Raw genomic sequence first — 21,094 nt, 5'->3', positions numbered from 1 at the left:
CCCCAAGCTCCTTAGGCAGGGCTGTGCTCTGCAGGGATTTGTGTTGCTCTCAGCTGTGGCAACACCTGAGCAACAGAGTTTAGAGCAAGGTGAAGGGTGCTCATCCCAGCAGGGCACACCCTGAGCAGAGCCCAGCCACTTGTGATGGTTACAGACAAGGCTCAGGGCATTTCTGGCGTGCCTAGGCTTGTTCATCCTGTTCCTCAGAGGCATTTCAGCCCAGCCCAGCACACTCCTGTCCCCTGGCACCTCCCAGCCTTACCCTGCAGGTAGTACCCTCAAAGATCATCGAGTCCAACCCAGCCCTAACACCCCAACTAAACCCTGGCACCCAGTGCCACATCCAGGCTTTGTTAAACACATCCAGGGATGGGGACTCCACCACCTCCCTGGGCAGCCATTCCAGTACTTTATCATTCTTTCAGTGAAAAACTTTTTCCTAATATCCAACCTGTATTTCCCTTGAGGCTGTGTGCTCTGGTTCTGTCAGTTCCTGGAGAAAGAGCCCAGCCCCACCTGACCACAGCCACCTTTCAGGAGTTGTAGAGAGTGATTATGTCACCCCTGAGTCTCCTTTTCTCCAGGCTCACCATCTGCCTGAAATTCCCCTTTCCCGTGGCCTCCTTCAGTTTGAGATTTTGTAAGTGGCACAAGGGTGCAGGGATGCTGCTGCCCACTGCTACTTTAAATTATAATTTGGGAGAGCTTCTTCCTTTCTGTTCTACCTGACCAATATGTCCTCTGCAGACACAGGGTGGCTCTTTCCTGCTGTGGTTTCACTCTGCCAGGCAAAATGACAGGCACCATCGGGGATGTGGGCATCAATCAGGGTGTCACCTGCAAGGGCTGGTTCTATGGGGGAAGGTGAGCCTGGAGCTGGGGGTGGCAGTGGCTAAAGTGACAGAGGTGCAGGCACACAGTCCCCAGGCAAGAAGAGCAGAGCAGATCTGGGGATGGCAGCCAGGTTCAGGCACAGCCCAGTGCCTGCCAGGCCAGCCCACGGTGACGAGACAGACCCAAGGTCAGCTCAGGGGCTGAAGTCCACGGGCCAAGGGCCACGCACACAGGGCACAGCTGATGGGGCAAGGCAGCCCAGCTGGGAGCAAGGGCAAGACCTCAGGCAGGGAGCAGCCTGACAGCCCTCACCAGGGCTTTTTACAGAGCTCTCTTGGACATCAGGCACTTGTGGGATTATCTAAGCCAGCCCTGAACCCAGGCAGTCAAACCCCCAGGGGATGATCTCAGAGCCCTGGCAGCAGCCACCATGCTGTGTGAGCCTTCTGAAGGCAGGGGGAGATGCAAGGGATGAATTTAATCTGCTGCCAATCCCCAGGCTGAGGCACCACAGCTCCTGAAATGCTGATGGAAACAGCAGTGGGCATTTTAAAGTGAAAGGTCTTTAGCAGACAACTCTCTGCCTTCTGCAGCAGTGAATTTCTCCACTTTTATAATGATTACATGGAAAGAATGTGGAAATCTGCTGTTAAGAAAGGGAGCAAATAGTGAAATTGTAAACTGCTTAAAACTAACTGTTTTAACAAAGTTGTGAAACTGAGCTGGGGACAGAAGTGAGTGCAATGCACAGGAGGGAGCACTGTCTCAGGAATAACATGTGTGTACACAGACCTTCTCAAGCTAAAACAATACTCAGACTTTCACTCTGGAGAGGGAGAACTATCAGTCAAACCAAGCTTCTAACTGACCAGTGGTTCTGGTATTTTCTGTTTATTCACCCTGCTGTGAGTTGACCTGATCCAGATCCTGTCTGCATCTCTTTCAGGTGTTCCAAACCCACTTCTGGGAGACAGCAGGAAAGATGAAACACTCACCATCCTCACCAGTCCCTGAGGAGGAGAGATGGCTAGCAGCCACCAGCACCCTTTCTGGACCAAGATGATGATGTTTCAAGGTACAAAAGTGTGCTAGCTTCACATTTTAACCTAAATAGCTGTAATTCCCAGCATGGGATGGAGGCCAAAGGGAATTCACTGAGGCAGTGAGGCTCCCCAGCAGCCTGGCAGCTCCTTGATCCACAATGGAAATTAATCACTGAACTCAGGGAAGCACACCTTAAATGAAAAAAAAACAAACACCACCAACTTTGCTGAGGCATCACCTTAAATGGAAAAATCAAACTATGCATATCCAGCCTGTTGGAATGACACTGTAATTAAAACTTAATGAAAAGTGCCATTTATCAATGAGCTTTATTAACCTTGTCTAAAACCATTTGGACAAATTAAAACTCCTCTTGGTCTTTTCCTGCCACACTCCTGCAAAAAGCGGCGAGTCACGAAACAAATCAATAATGCTGGCCACATTGGTTCTTTGTTCAGGGCAGGAGAAAGCCTTGCTGCTGCTGCAGAGCTTCAGCTGGCATGGCTTCAGCCACGGGGCTGCTGCTCCTGGCCTCTGCCAGGGCCCCTGCTGGCAAGCCCAGCAGAGATTGCTGGGGTTCTTACATGGGCACATAAAGAGCGCTCCCAGCAGCGCTGCGGGGACCAGCTGTCCCAGCCCGGGGACACTCGCAGGTTATTTGCATGAGCAGATATCAATCTATGCCCCAGAGAGCTGTGCCAAGGCCCTGCTGGCACACAGCAGGGGCTGCTGCACGGTACTCACCCAGCACAGGGACAGCCACACACCCTGTGTGTGCCCTCGCAGGGTGCTCCTGGCACTGCCCCTCCCGGGACCAGAACCACACAGGGCCCTGCAGCCCTGCTGGGTCCCTTTCTGCTGTTCCTCAGCTCTGTAAAGCAGAAACACTGCCAGACCCTGAGCTCTTCCCTTCCCTCCCCTCAGCCAGCTGTGTCTGTCCCTCTCCAGCCCCACGACAGCTGAGCAGCTCAGCACTGTGCCACCTGCTCCCCACCTCCAGCATATCCCCTGCAAATCCCAGGCACAGCCTCCCCAGGGATGCTCAGAGCTTTGCCTCTAGTGCTTCACCCTCCTCCTGCACAGCTCCAGCCCCACTCAAGCTGTGTGCAGTGGCCAGGAAAGGAGTGGAAGCCTTGGAAGGAACTAAATCCACCTGGCTGAGGCAGGCTCACACGGGGTTGTTTGCCTTGCTCAGGCTGCAACCCTCGTGCTTGCCCTGGGGTCCTGCTGTGCCTGGGGCTGCTCTTCTCCCCCTTCACTCCTCTGCTGTATTGGCAGCACTTGTGTGGAAACCACTGAAAGTGTGGATGTGGGGGGTAACTCCAGTGGTTCTCACACAATCAAGCAGACACCAGGCTGGGCCCTTTTTGGGTGCTGACAAACCCTTGGTCTCTGTCCCAGCCCAGGGGAATTGTGTCACTGGGCCAGCAGCCTTTCAGCACCTGCAGCTGGCACACTGCAGGGCTGTTCAAACAGGTAAAGCACTTCTAGAGAGAAAACATCCAGGAGCTTTCTCTTTGGGAGTGCCACTGCTGCAGCACAGCCAGTGAAATCAACCTCTGGGAGAAATCAATAAGAGGAAAGTTTGCCTGTCTGCTTCCCACCTAAGTAGTTAAGCTGTGGAACTCATTGCCCAAGACAATAGTTAAGGCAAAGGATTTCTTTGCACCTTTTCATAAGTGCCCAGCACAAGCCCTTACAGGGGTCAGGGCTCAGTGGACACCACCCCTCCAACCTTGCATTGCCCCAAATATGCCCCCTGTAATCCTGGTCAGGATAATAGGGAGCATGTTTGATGCTCAGCAGTTTAAACAAAATAGAAAAACTGATTTGATAAGACTAACTCTTGCTCTCCTCTAGATTTTTGTTTTTGCATCATGGGCAGGGACACAAAAATCTTCAGTAGGTGCAAGCAGGGGAACATCCCTACTGATGAAGCATTTCCCAAACTCCACTGGGAAAGGTTGAATTCAGCTTTGGCGAGCGGGGCTTGCATCACTAGCAGCCTTTGTTACTTTAATTATAGCTTTTAATATTGCCTATAAAAATGTTTGAGACCTGCTGAACTCTTTTCTGAATCCTGCTGAGACCCCTGGGCTCCATCACACATGGCAGAAGCACATTCCATAGGTAAATGTGCACAGTGTGAAAAGGGACTGCCTCCAATTGCCCTCATATGATTTCTAATATAATTGAATATCTCTGGTTTTCACACAATGAAACACAGAGATGAGTTCCCAGTGAATCTTTTTGAGCTGCTCATTCTTTCATGGAGCTTTATCAAGCTGCAACCACAATGACTTTTACCCAACTCTGTCTGGGGACTCTGCTTTTGTTTTTACTTTGGGTTCTGCTTCCTATTTGCATTTATAATTATAAATAAGCACTCTGTCTAGTGTCAAAAATAAGTTCTTGATGCTCTTACCTTTCCTGCACTTTGGGTTTGTCCAGTTCTCTTGCAATAGCAATGCCAATGTTGGACATTGATCTGAAGTGTTTGTGAGCAAAATTTGCCATGTTGATAAGTGCTTATGAAGAGAAAAACCCCACTAAAGCCCCAAGCCTCCTGTTTAGTTTGCAGGGTTGCAGAACATAAAAATCCCTCCCTGTTTAATAAATTGAGCCAATGTAGTCCAGAGCAACTAAGAGACAGATGTGGAACCCTATGATGCCAGCACTACAGACTCCCTTTTCAAGCTAGAACAATACTTTAAAATGAACAATTCATTACTCAGATCTGTGAAAAGCAAATGAAGCTCAGCCTTTCCTAACCTTGACATTTTCCAGACTACTGGCCAAATCCATGGGTAGAACATTTCATGTTGGTAAAATAGAGGAAATAAGACAAGGACTGTTTTTCTGCTGTCAGTCATGGTTTAAAATATAATAGGATAAAAGCTTTATTTTATTTTAAGTGCTGAAGTCACCAAAGGAAGCAAATGCACATCTTGATTTTATACAGAACTTGTTCTGTAGGATGGCATTGTCTTTAAAGGTGGTTGAGCTTCCTGCTTTCTCCCTCTGTTTGAGGTGGGTTTTTTTAAAACAGTAGTTTCAAGGAATTTGTTTGCACTAATTCACTCTTCACAAACGTTAAAGCCTTTTATTTATCTCTGAGATCCTCTGTCAAAGTTGTCTGGCTGTGAAGAGCATCAGAGTGTGCTTCTAACAGGAAAAAAAGGTGAGCAGTTGTCTTGTCTGTGTGTCTCTGCAGGAAATGAGCCCAAGAATTGAACTGTGGCCTGGGTCACTGTTGTGAGTTCTCTTGAGTGCAAGGCTTCTCCATTAAAGATTTTCCCCTTTCTTCTAACATGGTTTGTTAGCTTTCTAAAAGGAGACCTAAGGATGTGACTTAACCTTGCAGGAGGAAGGAAACCTCAAATTCAGGCTGTGCTCCCATTCTGAACTTAACAGCAAATCTTTGCAGAGGGTTCAGTATTCTTGCTAAATCAATACAGATTTATTTTTTTACTGTGCATGGAAAATAGGGAAAGCCTGGCTGTGTGTGAGTGTCCCCTGATTTATGGAAAAGACATTTGCTTAATGACATCTTCTGGGGGTGCTGGCCCTGGCCCTGGGATTTGGGTGCCCTGGGATGGAATGTGAGGCTCCCCATGTCCCAGTCTGGCCCCAGGACCCTCCCTGACCCCTCATAGGATGGAAAAAGGTTTGGGGGGCTGGGGGTGGCAATGCCCTGGGCTGGAAGTTTTGGCCAGTTCCCAGAGGGGGACTATGGATGATGGCAGTGAGATTTGTGCAAGGTGATCAGCAGGACAGAACTTCTCTAATGAACAATTGAACTAGGATTATTCAGCCTGGAGAAGGCGCTAGGGAGAAGTTATTGTGGCCTTTTAGTACTGAAATAGGTTTTTATCAGAAATATAAAGACAGGACACATATTTAGTGGGGTATGTTGTGATGGGACAAGCAGTACTGGTTTTAACTAAGACTAAATTTAGGCTAGGTAATAAGGACAATTTTTTCATGGTGAGGGTGGTGAAGCACTGGAACAGGTTGCACATGGAAGTTGTTGATTCCCCATCCCTGGAAACATTCAGGGTCAGGCTGGATTGGGCTCTGAGCAGTATGATGTAGCTGAAGGTCTCCCCTGTCACTGCAGGGCAGCTGGAGCTGAATAACCTTTAAAGGCCTCTCCCAACACAAACCCTTCTGTGGCTCTGTGACACACTCCCCTTCAGAGGGCTGGCTGGCCTAGAATGCCTTTCTGATATGGCTTATCTCTGCTGAATGACACCACAGAGTCACAGAGTATGAGGCACTGTGCATCTCCATTTCTAATAGAGACTAAAACTGGCCATGGTAAAGGCTTTATGGCTCTGAGTGTTCCCTGGCCTGATGCAGTCCCCAAAGACACAAACCGGAGGAGGGCTGAGTGAAAGCAAAGTGCAACAATTAGTAAGTTCATTCACCAGAAGGCCATTTGCATGTCCTATTGCAATTGCTGCTCCACTTGGGCACTGCAGGCTGTTTGGGCTGCCAGGGCCTGCTCACTGGCTTAGCTTAACATTCTCTTTGCTGTGTGTTTTGTCCCTGTCCCCCCCAGTTCTGCCTGATACCTGACATTTTCTGCCAAGCAGTGTTAGTGCATTAGCCACTTTTCAAATGATTGCTTCCCCATCGGGCAGGGTCTTTTCAGACAGGAGACCACAAGCCTCCCAGCTCCAAAGAGATTTTTCCCCTCTCCAGTTAGTGGTATTCCCTGAGCCCTGCTGATGAAAGACACAGATGTGTCTGCAGAGGAGGAGCTCTCAGTGCCTGCCTCATTCCCCAGAGCCCTCTTCAGCCAGTTTGATGTCTAAGTGGAAGGGAAGAAAACAAGCTGACAGTGGGGTTACCACCCAGATGATTTTCTGAATTGATTAGCTGCTTTTTCACAGGTCTCAGAGCCACACAAACAGCCACCTCCTTGGATCTCCCCAGCTAAGTAATGACCTGGGCTTGAAGAGCCCTAGAGATAGACCAGCCATAATGATGTGCTGCTTCCTGTGAAGGAAACAAAGAAAAAGCCAGGGGAAAACAACATGAGGGGAACTAAATAACAGCTAGAAAGAGGCAAGGGAAATGCAGCTTGCAAGAGTGAGGTGGAAAAGAAACACCTTTCATCAGCAGCAGCTGAAATTTGTAGGTGAAGGAAAAGACAGCTCAGACCACAACTTTCTGAGGTCAAGCCTGTGAGCACAGTGCAGGCTCCTCAGCAGCTGAAGGCCATCTTTGGGTGTGCTATGATAGAGGTGATGTTGTAATAAACCCAGATCCCTTCGAGCTGTCACCTTCTGGCCAGCCCACTGCCACACATGGGACAGCCAGAGCAGCCTTAGAGCTCTGGCCATTGCCTCCCTGACCAGCATCACTCCCTGATCTGCACCCCAAACTTTCCCTGACCAGCATCACCCCCTGCCCTGCACCCCAACCCTTCCCTGGCAGGCGATTTCAGCCCCGTTGGGCACCGTCCGTGCTGCAGAGCCTCCCACCAGCGCTGCCCTCCATTCCCAATCTCTGCCCTGCTGTTACTGGGTGGAAACAGCAGGCAGCAGCGCTGGCTCTCGGTTGTCAGTCTGTCTGTCTGTTAGTCTGTCCGTGGTCTTGAGCCCCAATGACAAAACCCTCTGGGATGTGCAAACGGGAGTGGCCAGGGCAGGAGTGCCCAGCCAGCAGCTGTAATTGCTCCGCTTCTCCCAACATTCCTGCTGGGGAAGGCTCTCCTTCAGCACCCTCGGGCAGCACCGCTGAGGGGAAGATGCATCGCGGGTGAAGCCCCTGCAGAGCACTTTGGGGTCCGTAAGTGTCCCACAGAATGGCCCTGGGCTGTGCCACACTCTGCTGAGGTGGCTGAGTTGTGCGAGTGGGGAGGCTTGGGCTGGCCTTTGAAGGATTTAGATCACACATTGAAAATCTGTCTTTGAATGGGAGCAAATGGTCCAGCCTTGCTTATCTTTTACTCCTGCCTCCTTCCCATACCGCGGAGTAATGCAGATTAGAAGAGTGCTGTGGAGCCTCCTCCCTCTGCTCTTTCCCATCTGTGCTGCACTATCCTGACAGAGGTTTTTAACTTGACCACAAGGAAGAAAAAAACCAAACCAAACAAACAAACAAAAAACACATAAAACAAACAAACAAGCAAACCCAACAAAACCAAAAAAGAAACCAAAAACAAAAACCCCAAAAAACAAACAACAAAAAAAACCACACAAACCCCCCCAAAAAACCAAACCCAAAACAAAGAAAAAAAAAAAACCAAAATGAACAAAAAAAAAGCCCTCAAAAAACCAAACCAAAAACAAACAAACAAAAATATAAAACCAAAAACCAAAGCTAGGTATAAACCCCACAGCCCCTATATTTCCTCTGCAAGTGCCCCAGCCCAGAACTGCAGCCTGCTGCTCTCAGTGCCTCTAATTAGCTAAGCAAGGCAGGCACTCATTATTCCCACCTGGGTCACTCTGCAGCTGGGAAAGGGAGCCTTAAGCCCCACATGGCTCCAGAATAAATAGGTGAGAGGTGGATTTGTGCCCTGTGCCAGCCCCTGCTGGCAGCCTGGCCATGGGTGCCTCTGGGTGGTGGTGCTGGCTCTGCTCCTCTGCAGAGCTCCCAGGGAGGTTCTATCAGCTCAGATTTGGAGAGGCACTCTGGGAGGGGCAGATATTTGTCCCAGCACTGCAGTTTTAGCTGTTCTGGTGCTGTGAGTGCCTTGCTGGTGTGGCTCTGAGGGCAGATCTCTGTGGGGAGACAGGGAGCCTCTGGCACGGTGGGTATGGCTGCAGTGATGGAGTTTGGCTTGACACTGATCTGCTGTTTCATAGCCATAGCTTCAGAAACAGCTAAGCAAATCCATCTGCCAGCTTAATTTTAAAAATTAGATGTGTTTTTTTTGGCTAAAGTTATGGTATAAGGCATAAGTGAACACCAGAACTATTCCCTGTGCTATCACACAACTATTTCTGTCCTTCTAGATCAAGTTTTTCTCAGATCAGCTGTTTTTTTCAGCTATGGTTGTGCATCAAACCCCAGTGTAGAGCCCAACGTGATGGATAAAACACATACATGTGGGACAAATCAGTCTCAGGCAGTTTGTAGACTTTAAGTAAAGGCACTTACAGGCTGGATTCACCCACGATGGGAAGGTGGAGTGAGTTTTAGAATAGAAATAAGTGTTTGTTTCTTTGTTAAGTTCATTATTATTTTCAGGAAACTGGTGCTAAACCATAAAAGGCACCTCCCTAGGAAGGGACAAGAGAAGGATGGGAGTCTCTGTTCTGCCTGGAGACAGGAGCTGGGGAAGAACACTGAGCACTGGTGAGTCCTCAAAAGCAAATCTGCCTCTGTCCTTCCCCTCTGTTACAAACAAACAGCACAGCCAACAGCAGGAAAAGGATGGGGAGCACCCAAAATACTTCTTGACTCTGACCCAATCTTGGGACTGCAGAGTTCTGCCTTCCTCTGTGTCCCCACTCCAGAGGTGGGAGGAAATTTGGAGCTGAGAAGGCCAGTGGTGGAGGCTAACATAAAGGACACCCTGTCAGAACTGGGATTTTGAGGCAGAATGATCACTGATACTAACAGCACTAAAAAAACCCCAAAGGATACTATATTTGCCAGCTCTTTCCCTCCTGTATTTTTTTTTTCTCAGCTGGATCAAAGGAATTAGTTTGGCTGGTTTCTCTTTTATTTCAAGTCATCTTTGCTTTTCTTTCTGTTTGTTAATCTTCCCCAGAATGGTCTTCAAAGTTGGGGTTGGAAAGGCTGCAGGGGAATTTTGGTTGTCTGGTTGGTTTATAATTAATATCACTGTTGTAATGGTATCTGAATGTTTTGCTCAATGAATTTTTGCTTGGCTTTGCTTTCAACTGGATTTCTATGATGCTGCTTCAGACAAGTGGTAGCCCTCTCTCATGGGAAAGGAAAATCAGTTGAACAAAGTATTTGCTTTGGAAAGATGAGGGTGGAGCTGTGATGGCTGTTCAGAGATTCTGAATTAGAAAGAGTACTGATAAATCCTGCACCAAGAATCTCCCACCCGAGGTGGGTGAGAGAGCACTTCTCTACCACATCCCTCACTGTGCACAAACACTACCAAGGAGACTTTTAACCACCAGGACTGGCTAAAATCTGTGTACAACATTGCCTCTGAGAAGATCTCTGAAAACTCCACCCCCTTCCCTCCCCAGATGCGCATTTTATCTGTGGAAACTGCACTCTCCCCCCATGGAGTCTAGGTAAGGTGAGGTTGCACTTTCTGTGTCCCTAGTAGGAGCACAAACACTTGCTGGGTGTTTGTGGTGACAAGAGGTGGTGGCAGGATTTGCTGTTTGCCTGATGTGCTGGCTCTCTGATTTGAGTTTCTTAGCCCCCTCAGGCTCAGCTGTGGCTCACTGCCAGGATTTGATCATATTTTCAGGACAGGATAAATTATGCTTTATTGCTTCATGTAACAGACCAATATCATTTAGGATGGAAAAGACTTTTATGGTCATCAAGCCCAAGCATTACCCAGCACTGCCAAGCCACGTCCCCAGTGCCACATCTATATGTCTTAAATATCTCCAGTGCTGGTGACACAGCCACTTCCCTGGGCAGCCTGTTCCGTGTTTGACAACCCTTTTGGTGAAGAAATTTTTCCTGATATCCAATCTAAACCTCTTGAGGTACGACTTGAAGCCATTTCCTCTTGTTATATCATTTGTTGCTTGGAAAAAGAGACCAACACTCACCTTGCTACAGCTTCCTTTCTGGTAGTTGTGGAGGGTGATAAGGTCCCCACTGAGGCTCCTTTTCTCCAGGCTGAATCTCCTGGAGATTCCTCATAAGGCCCCTCTTTGGGGGAGGGAGGGGATGTGCCCTGTAATTTAGTGACCATTCATTCTAAATGAGAAGGTTAATAGCTTGGCCACTTCATATTTTAACCCTAAGCTTTCCACCTCTCTAATTGTAAAGCATAATAGGTTTTATTTCCATATGACTGTTCCCCATGGGGCTCTGTCTGGATGTATAAATCAAAGCCTTCCTGCCACATTTTGGGGCTTGGGGGCAGGTTCTGCCCTCAGGAGAGCATGAAGTGGGGTCACCCAGCTGCCAGCAAAGTCACCCTGCTTTTCCTGCACTGCTGGGAGCAGGCGAGGCAGAGATGGCCACTCAGATAAATAACTGCAGCATGGTTGGGTGCTGAGGACTTTGCAAATGGGATTGCTGCTCTGGGTGATTAACTTGGGGTGTTTCTGGTGCCATGTCTAGCAGGGCAGGCAGTGTCCTGGGGGCTGGGGCACACACACAGAGCTGCTGGCATTCCTCTCTCTCCTCCCAGCAGGAAAATGAGGCTTCGGCATGAGGGTGAACCAGGAAGGCTGGGTGTGGGAAAGCCAAACCTCCAAAGCTGTGAAGTGCAGAAGGAGGAATAAATCAGCTGGCCCTTCTCCTGCCAATTTCTCCTTTCTCCATTGCCTGTTTGCTTGTATTTTCACTGGGCCACAGGTTTGAAACAAGCCAGTGCTTCCACAGGGGCAGCCGTTCCACCACAGGCAGGTGGTTTGCAGCAGGATCCTCATCTTGAACTCAGGGAAAAGCAGAAGTGCACTGGCAGAGCTCTCTGGGGAGCTGGGAACAGGAACCTAGAGGTTCTTCTGGCCAAAGCTGTGATGTGTTTATCAGATCTCTGCTCAGGAGCCTGCAGCATCCTTCCTGCCTAACTGTAGTGATATCCTGCTAGCATGGGAACCTCTGGAGCTGAGCCTCAGGTGCTGGGTGAGAGCTGCTGAAAGTGGAGGAGTCAATGGATGACAGGGTCACTAACAGTGCAAGCAGGTCTCTTCTTTCCACTTCTGCACTGACAGAGAGAGCTGAGCAGCCTCTGTCACTGTGTGGCTGCATCCAGCCCTGGGGAGGCTCTGAGCTGATTTTCTGAGCTGAGCACCAGGCTGAGGTACAGGGGTGCTTTTCTGGTGCCTTGGAGGATGAAAGTCATACCTGCAAAGTGTAAAGCCATTTCCCAGCCCCTGGGGAAATGCAGTGGGAGGAGCAGCCCCTGCCTGCAGTTGCTGGAGAGGCTGGGGTGAGAAGGGGTGCAGGTAGCTCCCTGTCCCACTTTCAGCATCCCAGGTCTTTTCTAGCAGCCCCTAGATTGAAGACTGTGCTCCTGTGGGCATTCAGGCTCTCTTCACCCAAGACAGAAAAAGCTGAGTATCTCAAAACTCCCCAGTTACAAGCAGGACTGCTCTGGGAAAGGTCTGGACATGACTCACTGGGTTAGTCACTAGCTCTTTTATTTTGAGGCTGGGCACCTAAAATCCCTTCAGCCCATGAATCTGCCAGCCATCCCCCATTTCCAGCTGCCTACAGTCACTTTCCTCCAAGTGACTTGACAGGTTTTGAAAGTCTTTGATGGACCTTGTTCTGTTTCCCTGACACTGGAACCAACAATGTGTCTAAACCAGTTTAAATTATGTTTTTCCTGGATTAATTTATTTACACATACCAAATTAAGTAAACCAGTAATAGTGCAGCTTAACTGTTTCAAGAGCAACTACATTAGGAATCTGGAAAGAAATAATTTTTGTTTTATGTCAGGGAGATTTTTCTACAGGTAAGGCAGACCTCACACTAAAGCCAATACTGGGAATATCAACTCCCTGCCCTTGGTATTTACAGAGAAACTGGATTAAGTCATTCCACCTCATGTAGAATAATAATGTTTAGCATGTAAGCAGCATTTTACAATTTCACAGCAATAAACACAGATACCATGGTAATGAGAACTGACAAGGCACTAGTATTAACTAATTAAGCCTTGCAACTCCCCTGAGGTATCTAAATATGACCATTCCTATTTTATAGAGGAGGAAAATACACCTGAATTGATTTATTCACAGTCACAGAGCAATTCAGTGAAAGAGCTGGGACCATGACTCAGTCCTGCTCATGTTTGGATGGCTGCTCAGCCCTCTGTGAGGCTCTGCCTTATTTCCAGACCTGTGCACCAGCACAGCCTGGTATCCCATCCTTAGCAAGATTTAGACATCAATCACTTTCAATTTCTGCTGACTGCTGTGGAAGGAATGGGATTTGAATGCCTCTCTAGCCAAATGCAGCAGCAAAGTGTGGAGGTATTGGTGATGCTGGAAATGGATGTGCTGAAGCCACAAGTTAGCACTGGAGAGCTGCACTGCCCACAGAAGCAGCACAGCAGGAAAAGCAACTGGCAGTGGGTGTCAAATGGAGCTTTGGAAAGGCTGTGTTGGCTGAAACCACCATGGGCTTTGCCTTTCCAACCCCACCACAGCTCAGGAATTGGTGCGCACACAATTCTAGTCTGTATGGGCTCAGTGGTTCACACCAACACTGCATCTGGCCCAGAAACCTCGGTGGGAGCACAGCCCTGGCACCAGCACTGAGCAGGAGCCCCTTTCCTCTGTGCTTCTCACAGTGTGTGAGATCAGCAGCTTTACACAAGAGCTGCAGCTTTCCCTCACATCACCTCTTCAGGTCCAGACTACAAAATCTGGTTACCACAAAGAGACTCTTAGCCACTCTGCCAGCTCTGCTCACACACCACCAATCCCCATCTAGGAAGGTGTTGAACAGAGACCTGAGTTTTCATGGCTTGTAAGCAAAATGGAATTTTAACTCCCGTCCAGGAACATCATCTATCTCTGCTGGAGTGACTGATGAGGATGGTGCTGTGCATGGAGCACTGCCCTGCTGTGCAGCACCCTCAGCATCTGTCTGGGGCTGTTCTCTCTGCCTGTGAGTGCCTCACTCCTCAGCACAGAGTGTTGCACCTGGGCCAGAGGAGCTCAGGCTGTGGTGAGTCCCAGGGAGCCCTCCCTGCTGTTCAAGGCAGGCTGCAGGAGCCAATCCTGGAGCACACTGCACACATATCAGCACTGCTCACTGCTGCTCTGGAAACAATTAAGCATCTCCTTGTTTATGCCCAAATGCTGCTGCCTGCCTGTGGAGTAGCTGTGGACAGCAGGAGCAGGGAGAGCAAACCTGGGGAGGCATGAAGTGTTGGGCTTTGTGTGTGTCTCCTCTCTGCTGCCCAGTGAGGTTTCCAGGGCAGATCACTGTTCCCCACCTTGTTCTGTGGCTGTTCCAGCCAGCCTGTGTCTGACTCATCTCCCTGCCAGATGTACCCAGCAGCAGCTGTGAGCATGGATGACCACAAACAAGCCCCCAGCAGCAGCAGGTCCCTCTCTGCTGCTCTTTGGGGAAAGATCCACATTCCCTGCCTTCAAATCCACTGCCACAAATTCTCATTTGCCTGTTGATTGCTCTCTAGGGGACAAAACATCAAGTTACAACCTGTGGTTTTCAGCCCCAATGGGTTAGGAGCAGAAAATCTGTTGAGACCTAAGGCTTAGATCTGTTGGTTTGATATGTAGCTCAGTAAAGCACACAGGAGAGGAGCTGTGATGGAGGGTGCTTTGCCACATCAGTGCTAGCCAAATTCCCAGGAGGGAGATGCTGTTCAAGGAAGAGAGTCCATGCAAGCTAAAGAGGCCCAATGTTGCTAATTTTCTGCCTAAACCAATGGTGGTGTGTGCAACTGCTGCTTTGCTTCATGGAAAGTGTGGCTCCACTTCAGTAATGTGAAATTACTTCTCCTTTCCAGTGGTTTGTTCAGCTGAAAATAGTGTTCTGGAGTAAATATCTGGGGTGTTGCAAAGAGAATCCATCAGATTCTTAGATGCTAGGTCAGGTTCTCAGAGTGGCTGATTTGACATTGGACAGATGGAATGTGTACATCCAGGAGACAAAAGAAGCAGATCTTTCACAAGTGTCCACAACATAACAGCTGGGTCTGTGCCTGAGGAGCTGGAGAGTGCATTCCAGCCAAGCAGCAGGTTCTTCAGCAGAACATCAAACCCACACTGCTCAGGATGCAGGCTGCTGGAATCATGGAAAACCTTCTGGTGGCTCAAAGCTGGAGAGAAGTGTTGTGTCCCAGCTAAAGCTGCAGCCCTGTTGGTGGTAGCTGAATTGTATTGATACCACACATCCAGCCTCAGCAACAGACCTGTGCAAGCTGGTTCACTGCACCACAATGCCCAATGGCACTTTTCTCTTGTTCTGCTTCTGTTTCCAATTCCTATCTCCCACGCTTTCCAGCACTGCCCCTGTTCTCTCTCATGCCTCCATTTCACAGCTGTTGTCTGTGCCCACCCATCTCTTTTCTATTCTCTGCCTTAACAACTGGCTCTCCTTTTTATTGACTCCCTCATCTTTTCTCTTGATAACTTCCAACTTCACATTTTTAGGCTGTTGAGACTGCACATTTTCTACCTTCCTCAACTCACCTTCTCATGCAGCCCTGCAGCATCCCACTCACCAGCAGACTTTGCCTTCACTGTGCATTTCTTGCTTTATTCAGCTTATCTCTCCCTGAATGCATCTCTCAGACATTCCCCACTCTCTCTCTCTCCCTCACAGCTTCTTCCACTCCACACATGTTTGTGGCTACAGTCCTTTCCTTGCTCCCTGCTAATTAGTATTAGTACTTACTTCCCCCTCTCAGAGAATTTACCAGTTTCTCTCATCCCTTGTGTCTCTCCCATCCTACACAATCTCTTGACTGCAACCCTGTCCTCTATTTCAAATCTGTTTTCCTCTCTTTCAACCACTCCTCTTGGCTTTCATGCCTCTTATGTCAGCCCCTTGTGTGCCACTGCTTTCCCTACTTCTTAGGAGATCAGAACTAGTGGCTCAAAAGAAGTAATTATCAAAATTATGCAACATGGCTTTTTTTTTTTTTTTCTCTTGACTCTCCTGGTTTAGTTAAAAGAAGCAAAATTTCTCATCTGCTTCCACACCTCTTCTGTGATCCCTCTGGCTGCCTCCATGACTCCAGCTCTACCACTACCCAAAAAAATCTGTGCCTTCTTTTTCACTGCCTCGGTTTCCTTGATTTGTTGTTTGAGAAGGAAAAGCAGATCCAGGGGTGAAAGCCAGACCTCCCAGTGCTAAATACTCCAGCCTCTGCTCTGTTCAGGAACACTTTTTCACTGTGCTATGTAAACCAAAACCTCTTTGCTCAGGAGGCATTGAAAAGGGAACAAGGGACTTGAAGATGGATCAAAATATGAAGAATCCTAGAAGGTAGAAGTAGCTTGGGGTGAAAGTAGGTGGCTAAATCACATTTGTCTTCTACTTCATAACTCAGCAAAACTAAGCAAAAGCAGTGAGAGTTGCTGGTGTTAGATTGTTGAGGGAGGTCTACATGAGGAAGGAGGCAATAAAATTCAGACAGGCTAGAAAATGGAGATGAAGCTCTTCACAGCCAGAAATGCAAAAGTTCTGTTTTGAAAGAACAGAAATGTTAGGCTTTATTGTTAAATCATTTCTCCTGAATCAGGAAAACTTGAACTTCCCAGAGCCAAGTCCTTCTGAGAATGTGCTGCCAGTAAGAACAGAATCTGAGGTTTGGTGGGTCTTTTCTGCAAGTTCTTCTTCCTTTTGATTCCTTACAAGGGAAGACTGCAGTTCCTCCTGAACCTGGTTTATAGGAACACAGTCCACTGGGCTTTAGCTTAAAGCCAGCTGGTGGAAATGCAAGGAAGTTAAGAGTTCTTTTAAAAGAGATCTTTATTAATGATAATATCACCTCAGCTGGTGAGGAACTGACCTGTGCCTGTCAGAAATCCATTATCTTTCAGAGGCAGGCTACAAGAGATCTACCTGTCATCAGCTGAGCATTACATGTAAGCTTTGGATCAGTGTTTCTGGAGAAAGAGGAAAACACTCCTCTCTTCTTTTTTGTTTCTAGATTAAATGATTTATCATACAGGAATGGGGACATGCAGTCCCTGCAACTCTACAACCTTTTTAAAATTAGCTTTTGGCACTTGGAATTTGGTTTGTTTGTTTGTTTGTTTTTTGTTTGCCTTTTTTTTTTTCTCCGCCAGAAAGTGAGCTCCCAAATCCAGAGATGACCTGGAACAATGAAAACAAGAGACTGATTTGGTCCATCAGCCTCAGTGTGGCTCTACATGGCACAAAGACTCAACCTTCAGCCAGTTTGGGAAGAAAGGATGAGAAAAAGCACAGAAGACAGGGGAGGAGGGTAAGTCTGGAAAGTAGAGAGCAGCCAGGACTGGATATTGAGCTAAAAAAATCAGTGGTAGAGGAAATGTTACCAGCAGCCTAGGCAAAAAAAGAAATTATCAGAGGAAGAATACAGAATACTTGGAAGGACACTGGCCAAAGCAGGCTTTGGTTTTGTTAGTTATGGACAGGAAACTCACAACCAAAGGTGGCTTGGAAGAGAAGGAGCACATGGATCAAAGAAGAGGAAATGCCACAGTTTATTCACCAAGGCTCTGCCTGCTGCTGAATAGCAGAGGGAGAGCAGAGCTTTTTGTGCTTGAATAAGAAGTTTAAAGAAGTCTTTCAAGAACAGTGTAAGAATCTAGAAAAAGGAAACAACCTGAAGTGATTGTGGGCAGCCCCTAGCATCCTGGAATAAAAAGAACAATACAAAAGAAAACACAGCCCAGCAGAAATAATGGGGACGATAGAGGGAGCCAAATTAATTCAAAAAAACATTAGGCAAAATTGGTACCGTAGCTCTTCTGACAAAAAGAGAGATTAGGAGTCTTCATTTAAAGTTCACAAAGCTCTTAGCAGGGCAGAGAGTGGGGATACTACAAAGCTGTTTGACCCAGTGTCAAGAACAAGCAAAGATGCAGCAGTGAGATAAGCCACAGCTGGACATGGCAGGAATTCAGGGAGGAATGTCAGCACAGAGCAAGAGAGAACTGCAACATAAACTCCCCTTACATGGCCAGGGCACCAAAAGTTAGCTCCATGGAAGAGCTGGGCATTAGTAGAATTCTGTAACTAGCCCAGAGGACACTGTGCCTGAGGATTTGTCACCTCTGGATGTTTCACACAGAACTGCTGGTGTTTTACAGTGATCCTGCATGCTGACAGAGTGCCCTGAGCTGGCCTGCCCTCTCCTCTCACAGCTATTGCAGGGAGCTGCAGCTGGCTCAATCCAGTGCAGGCAGACACAATACACAAGAGATCACATTCTGTCTTGCTCAAGACCAAGTCTTGCAGTCATTGTGCCTTGAAACACAGGCAGGGTTTCAGTGTAGCATGTTGGTCTCCTTCAAACAATAAATGAACCAAGTCAAAAGCTTTTAGGGAAAACAGATGCAAAGGCTGAACTTAGAAAGATAACTAATAAACCACTTGAAAAATAGAGTGCATTTTGGCAAAAACCTTGGTGAGGAAGGCATAGGAAATCTATTTTCTGTGTGAAATTTACAGCGAAGGAAAGCAAGGTCTGTGTGTGAAGAAAAATCAGGTGTCTGATGACGCCTCCTGTGCCATCCTCTCAGCCATGCCATTTCTCAAGTGACCCTCCCAGGCCCCCAAAGAGCACAGCAGTTGCCACACCAGATGAGCCTGGTAGCCTTCCTAATCCAGTCTTCTCACTTCAACAGTTGCTACCCTCTGATACTTCAAAGAAAGGTGCAAGAAACCCCATAGTGGACAATTATAGAATAACCCGCCCACAAGGGAAGTTTTCCCCTAATCCCTCGCCATCAGTTAGTGGTTATATTGTGCCTTGAAGCCTGACAGTTTATATCCCTTCTAAAATTTATTTATATCCTGTCTAATGTGACCATGAATGTTCTTGGTATCCATATAAATGTCTAATCCTTTTCTGAATCCTGCTAATCTCCTGGCCTCAATGAAACCTCATGGTAACAAATGCCATGTGTTAATTACACATGGTACAAATATTTCCTTGCACCATTTTAAATTCGCTTCCTTCCAGTTTCACTGAGTATCCCTTGATCCTGCAATAGGAAAAAGGGCAATGAAATTAGAGCTTGTTAATTCTTGCTGAGCCACGCTGCTGCTCCTTGATTTGTTTCTTCTCTAAACCAGCTTGTTCCCATCCTCAGCCAGTTTTCCCTGGTCAGGCTGTTAGGCAGTGGCCTGAGACACAGCACAGAGCTTATACCTTCACCTTATTCTCTGTTGATATGTTCATTTTGAGTGGAAAAAGGGAGAGGAAACCCTGGAGATCTCAAAAGTGCATGCTGAAATCAGACTGCTTTATGTCAGCAGGTGTTAGGGTGGCACTGAGGGATGCCACCAGCCTTTCCCTGCAAGTCAGAGAGAGCAGGGTATACCTGCAATGTGTGAACCTGAGTCTGCAGCCTGAACCCTTGGAGCTTCAGGCTGCTCCTGGAAGGGGATATCCCCCTCCCACTGCAACTCAGTCATTTCACTGCTTCCTTACATCCTCGTCAGTTAAGACCAGGCTGTGGGATTAGTGCAGTTCTGAAGGAGTTGCCCTCATCCACAGCCTAACCCTGCTCTGCTGTGACCGTGGTTGAACTCCAGTTTCACGCTGGTGTCACTGGAGCTAAGCCTGAGGCAGAGCTGTGCACGGTGATCCTTGGCAGCTGTTTTGAAGCTGGGCTGCGGTGCCCACAGAGAGCTCGTCAGGTGCTGCAGTGACAGCACACGAGGTCACAGCTGCTCGCGGTTCCACTGGAGCTGTGTCCCCTTAACGCAGCTCCACAGGCAGGTAATTCATCCCTGTTTGTCGCGGAACGTTTTCTCGCAATACAATTCAAAATAGGACATCGTTGCTCTTCATTTCCGAGCCGGGAGGAACGGAGGCACCGGGAGTGTGGGTGACACGCAGAGCTGTCCCCGGGCACAGGAGCGCGTCCGGCTCCTCGTGGCAGCCGCATGCGGCCAACAAGAAGCGCCGCTTGGGCTCCCTCACTCAGAGGCACGAAGTGGGAGCAGAAACCCTGGGGGATTCGCAGGGGTTCGCTGCACCAGGAGCCATCCCCGGCAGCTCCCGGTGCCAGCCAAGGGATCGGGATCAGCACCAGGACCGGGACCGGCGGAGCCGCCGCGTGTGGGAGCGCCCCGCCCACAGCCATAGCCCCGCCCCAGATGGGCGTGTCCGGGCGGGCGCCGGGGGCCTGTTGTTGTGATGAGCGCTGGCCCCGCCCGCTCCTCGTGCACGGCCGCGCGCCGCCCCTCCCTCACGCCTTTTGTCCCCGCCCCGCCGAGCCCGCCACGCCCCGCCCCCCGCCCGATCGCGCCTTTCCATTGGTGCTCCCTCCTCCGGGACCCGCCCCCTCGCGCGCGGAGCCCCGCCCCGCCCCGCTCGGCCCCCCTCGCGCCCATCTGTTCCCGGCGGCGCGGCCGCTCCTGCGCGGGGCGCGGGCGGGTAGGCGGAGGGCGCTGAGGGCGATGAGGATGGGCCCGCGCAGCGGCGGCCGCCCGCGGTAGGGGGGGCAGCGGCAGCAGCAGCGCCCCCGCCGGCCCTGAGCCGCCCCGTGCGCGGGCGGCAGCGAGGGGGCAGCGCGGGGCCGCCGGGGGGCGGCCGCTGAGCGGCGTGGCGCCGGGGGGCGGGCGGGGCCGCAGCGCCGAGCGGCGGCGGCACCACCACACGCAGCCGCCCGCGGAGTGAGGGAGGCAGCGACCGAGCGGGCGGACGGCGGCCGCGGGAGATGTGCCCGGAGGAGGACGGCGGCTGCGGCGGCGGCGGTGGTGGCAGCGTAGCCGGCACCGGTGGCCCCGAGGCGGCGGCTGCTGTGGCGCTGGACGAGCTCCGCTCCTGGTGGGAAGTCCCGGCCATCGCGCACTTTTGCTCGCTCTTCCGCACCGCCTTCCGCTTGCCCGACTTCGAGATCGAGGTGAGAACCCCGCGGGCGCCGCGTCGCGTCCCGCCGGACAGCCCGCGGGCTGTGTCCGTGCCGCCGCTCCCGCTGCGCCCCCGCTGCCCGCCGGCTCCCTCACGCCTCTCCCGCTGCCCCGCGATGCGGCGGGGACACCCTCGGCCCCCGAAGTGCCGCCGGACTCCGCCGGGATGCGGCGCGGGGCGTTCGCTCCGCTCGCGGCGGACCCGGCAACTTCGCCGTCCCTCCCGGGCGCGCTCGCAAACTTTGGGCGCGCCCGTCCCGGGCGGCGGCGGGCAGGAGCCCCCCGGCTGGGCGGGCGGCGGGGCGCACGGCGGGGGCGCAGCGGGGCCGGCCCCGCCGGGCCGCATTGTTCCGCCGCCGGGCCGGTGTCCGCACACAAAGGTGGCGGGGGGACGGACGCGGCACGGAGCCCGCCGTGGGTCCCCCGTGCCCAAAATGGTGGCGGCGAGAGGCGGGCCCGGCCCGGTGACCCCCCAGCTCCCCCGGGGGTACAGCCGCTGCTCTTGGGGGGTTCGCCCGGCCCG

General features: G+C 50.3%; 1 protein-coding gene across 6 annotated transcripts in view; it reads left to right on the top strand.

Annotated features, from left to right (window-relative positions):
- CECR2 (CECR2 histone acetyl-lysine reader) overlaps positions 1-21,094 on the top strand; it is a 144,364-nt gene that overhangs the window by 25,428 nt on the left and 97,842 nt on the right. For 2 of the 6 annotated variants that reach the window (XM_074540186.1, XM_074540181.1), the window contains exon 1: positions 16,815-20,564. In XM_074540186.1, the coding sequence (XP_074396287.1) occupies positions 20,379-20,564 (186 nt within the window). In that variant the 5' untranslated portion in view covers positions 16,815-20,378. Of the gene's footprint in view, positions 1-1,780; positions 20,565-21,094 lie in introns of those variants that run through there. The other 4 variants (XM_074540185.1, XM_074540183.1, XM_074540182.1 and 1 more) reach the window with 4 other exon arrangements.

The sequence above is a fragment of the Zonotrichia albicollis genome, chromosome 4 (genome assembly GCF_047830755.1).
Source record: "Zonotrichia albicollis isolate bZonAlb1 chromosome 4, bZonAlb1.hap1, whole genome shotgun sequence".
In the NCBI taxonomy this organism is placed as follows: domain Eukaryota; kingdom Metazoa; phylum Chordata; class Aves; order Passeriformes; family Passerellidae; genus Zonotrichia; species Zonotrichia albicollis.
This window is presented reverse-complemented; position numbering and strand designations above follow the sequence as displayed.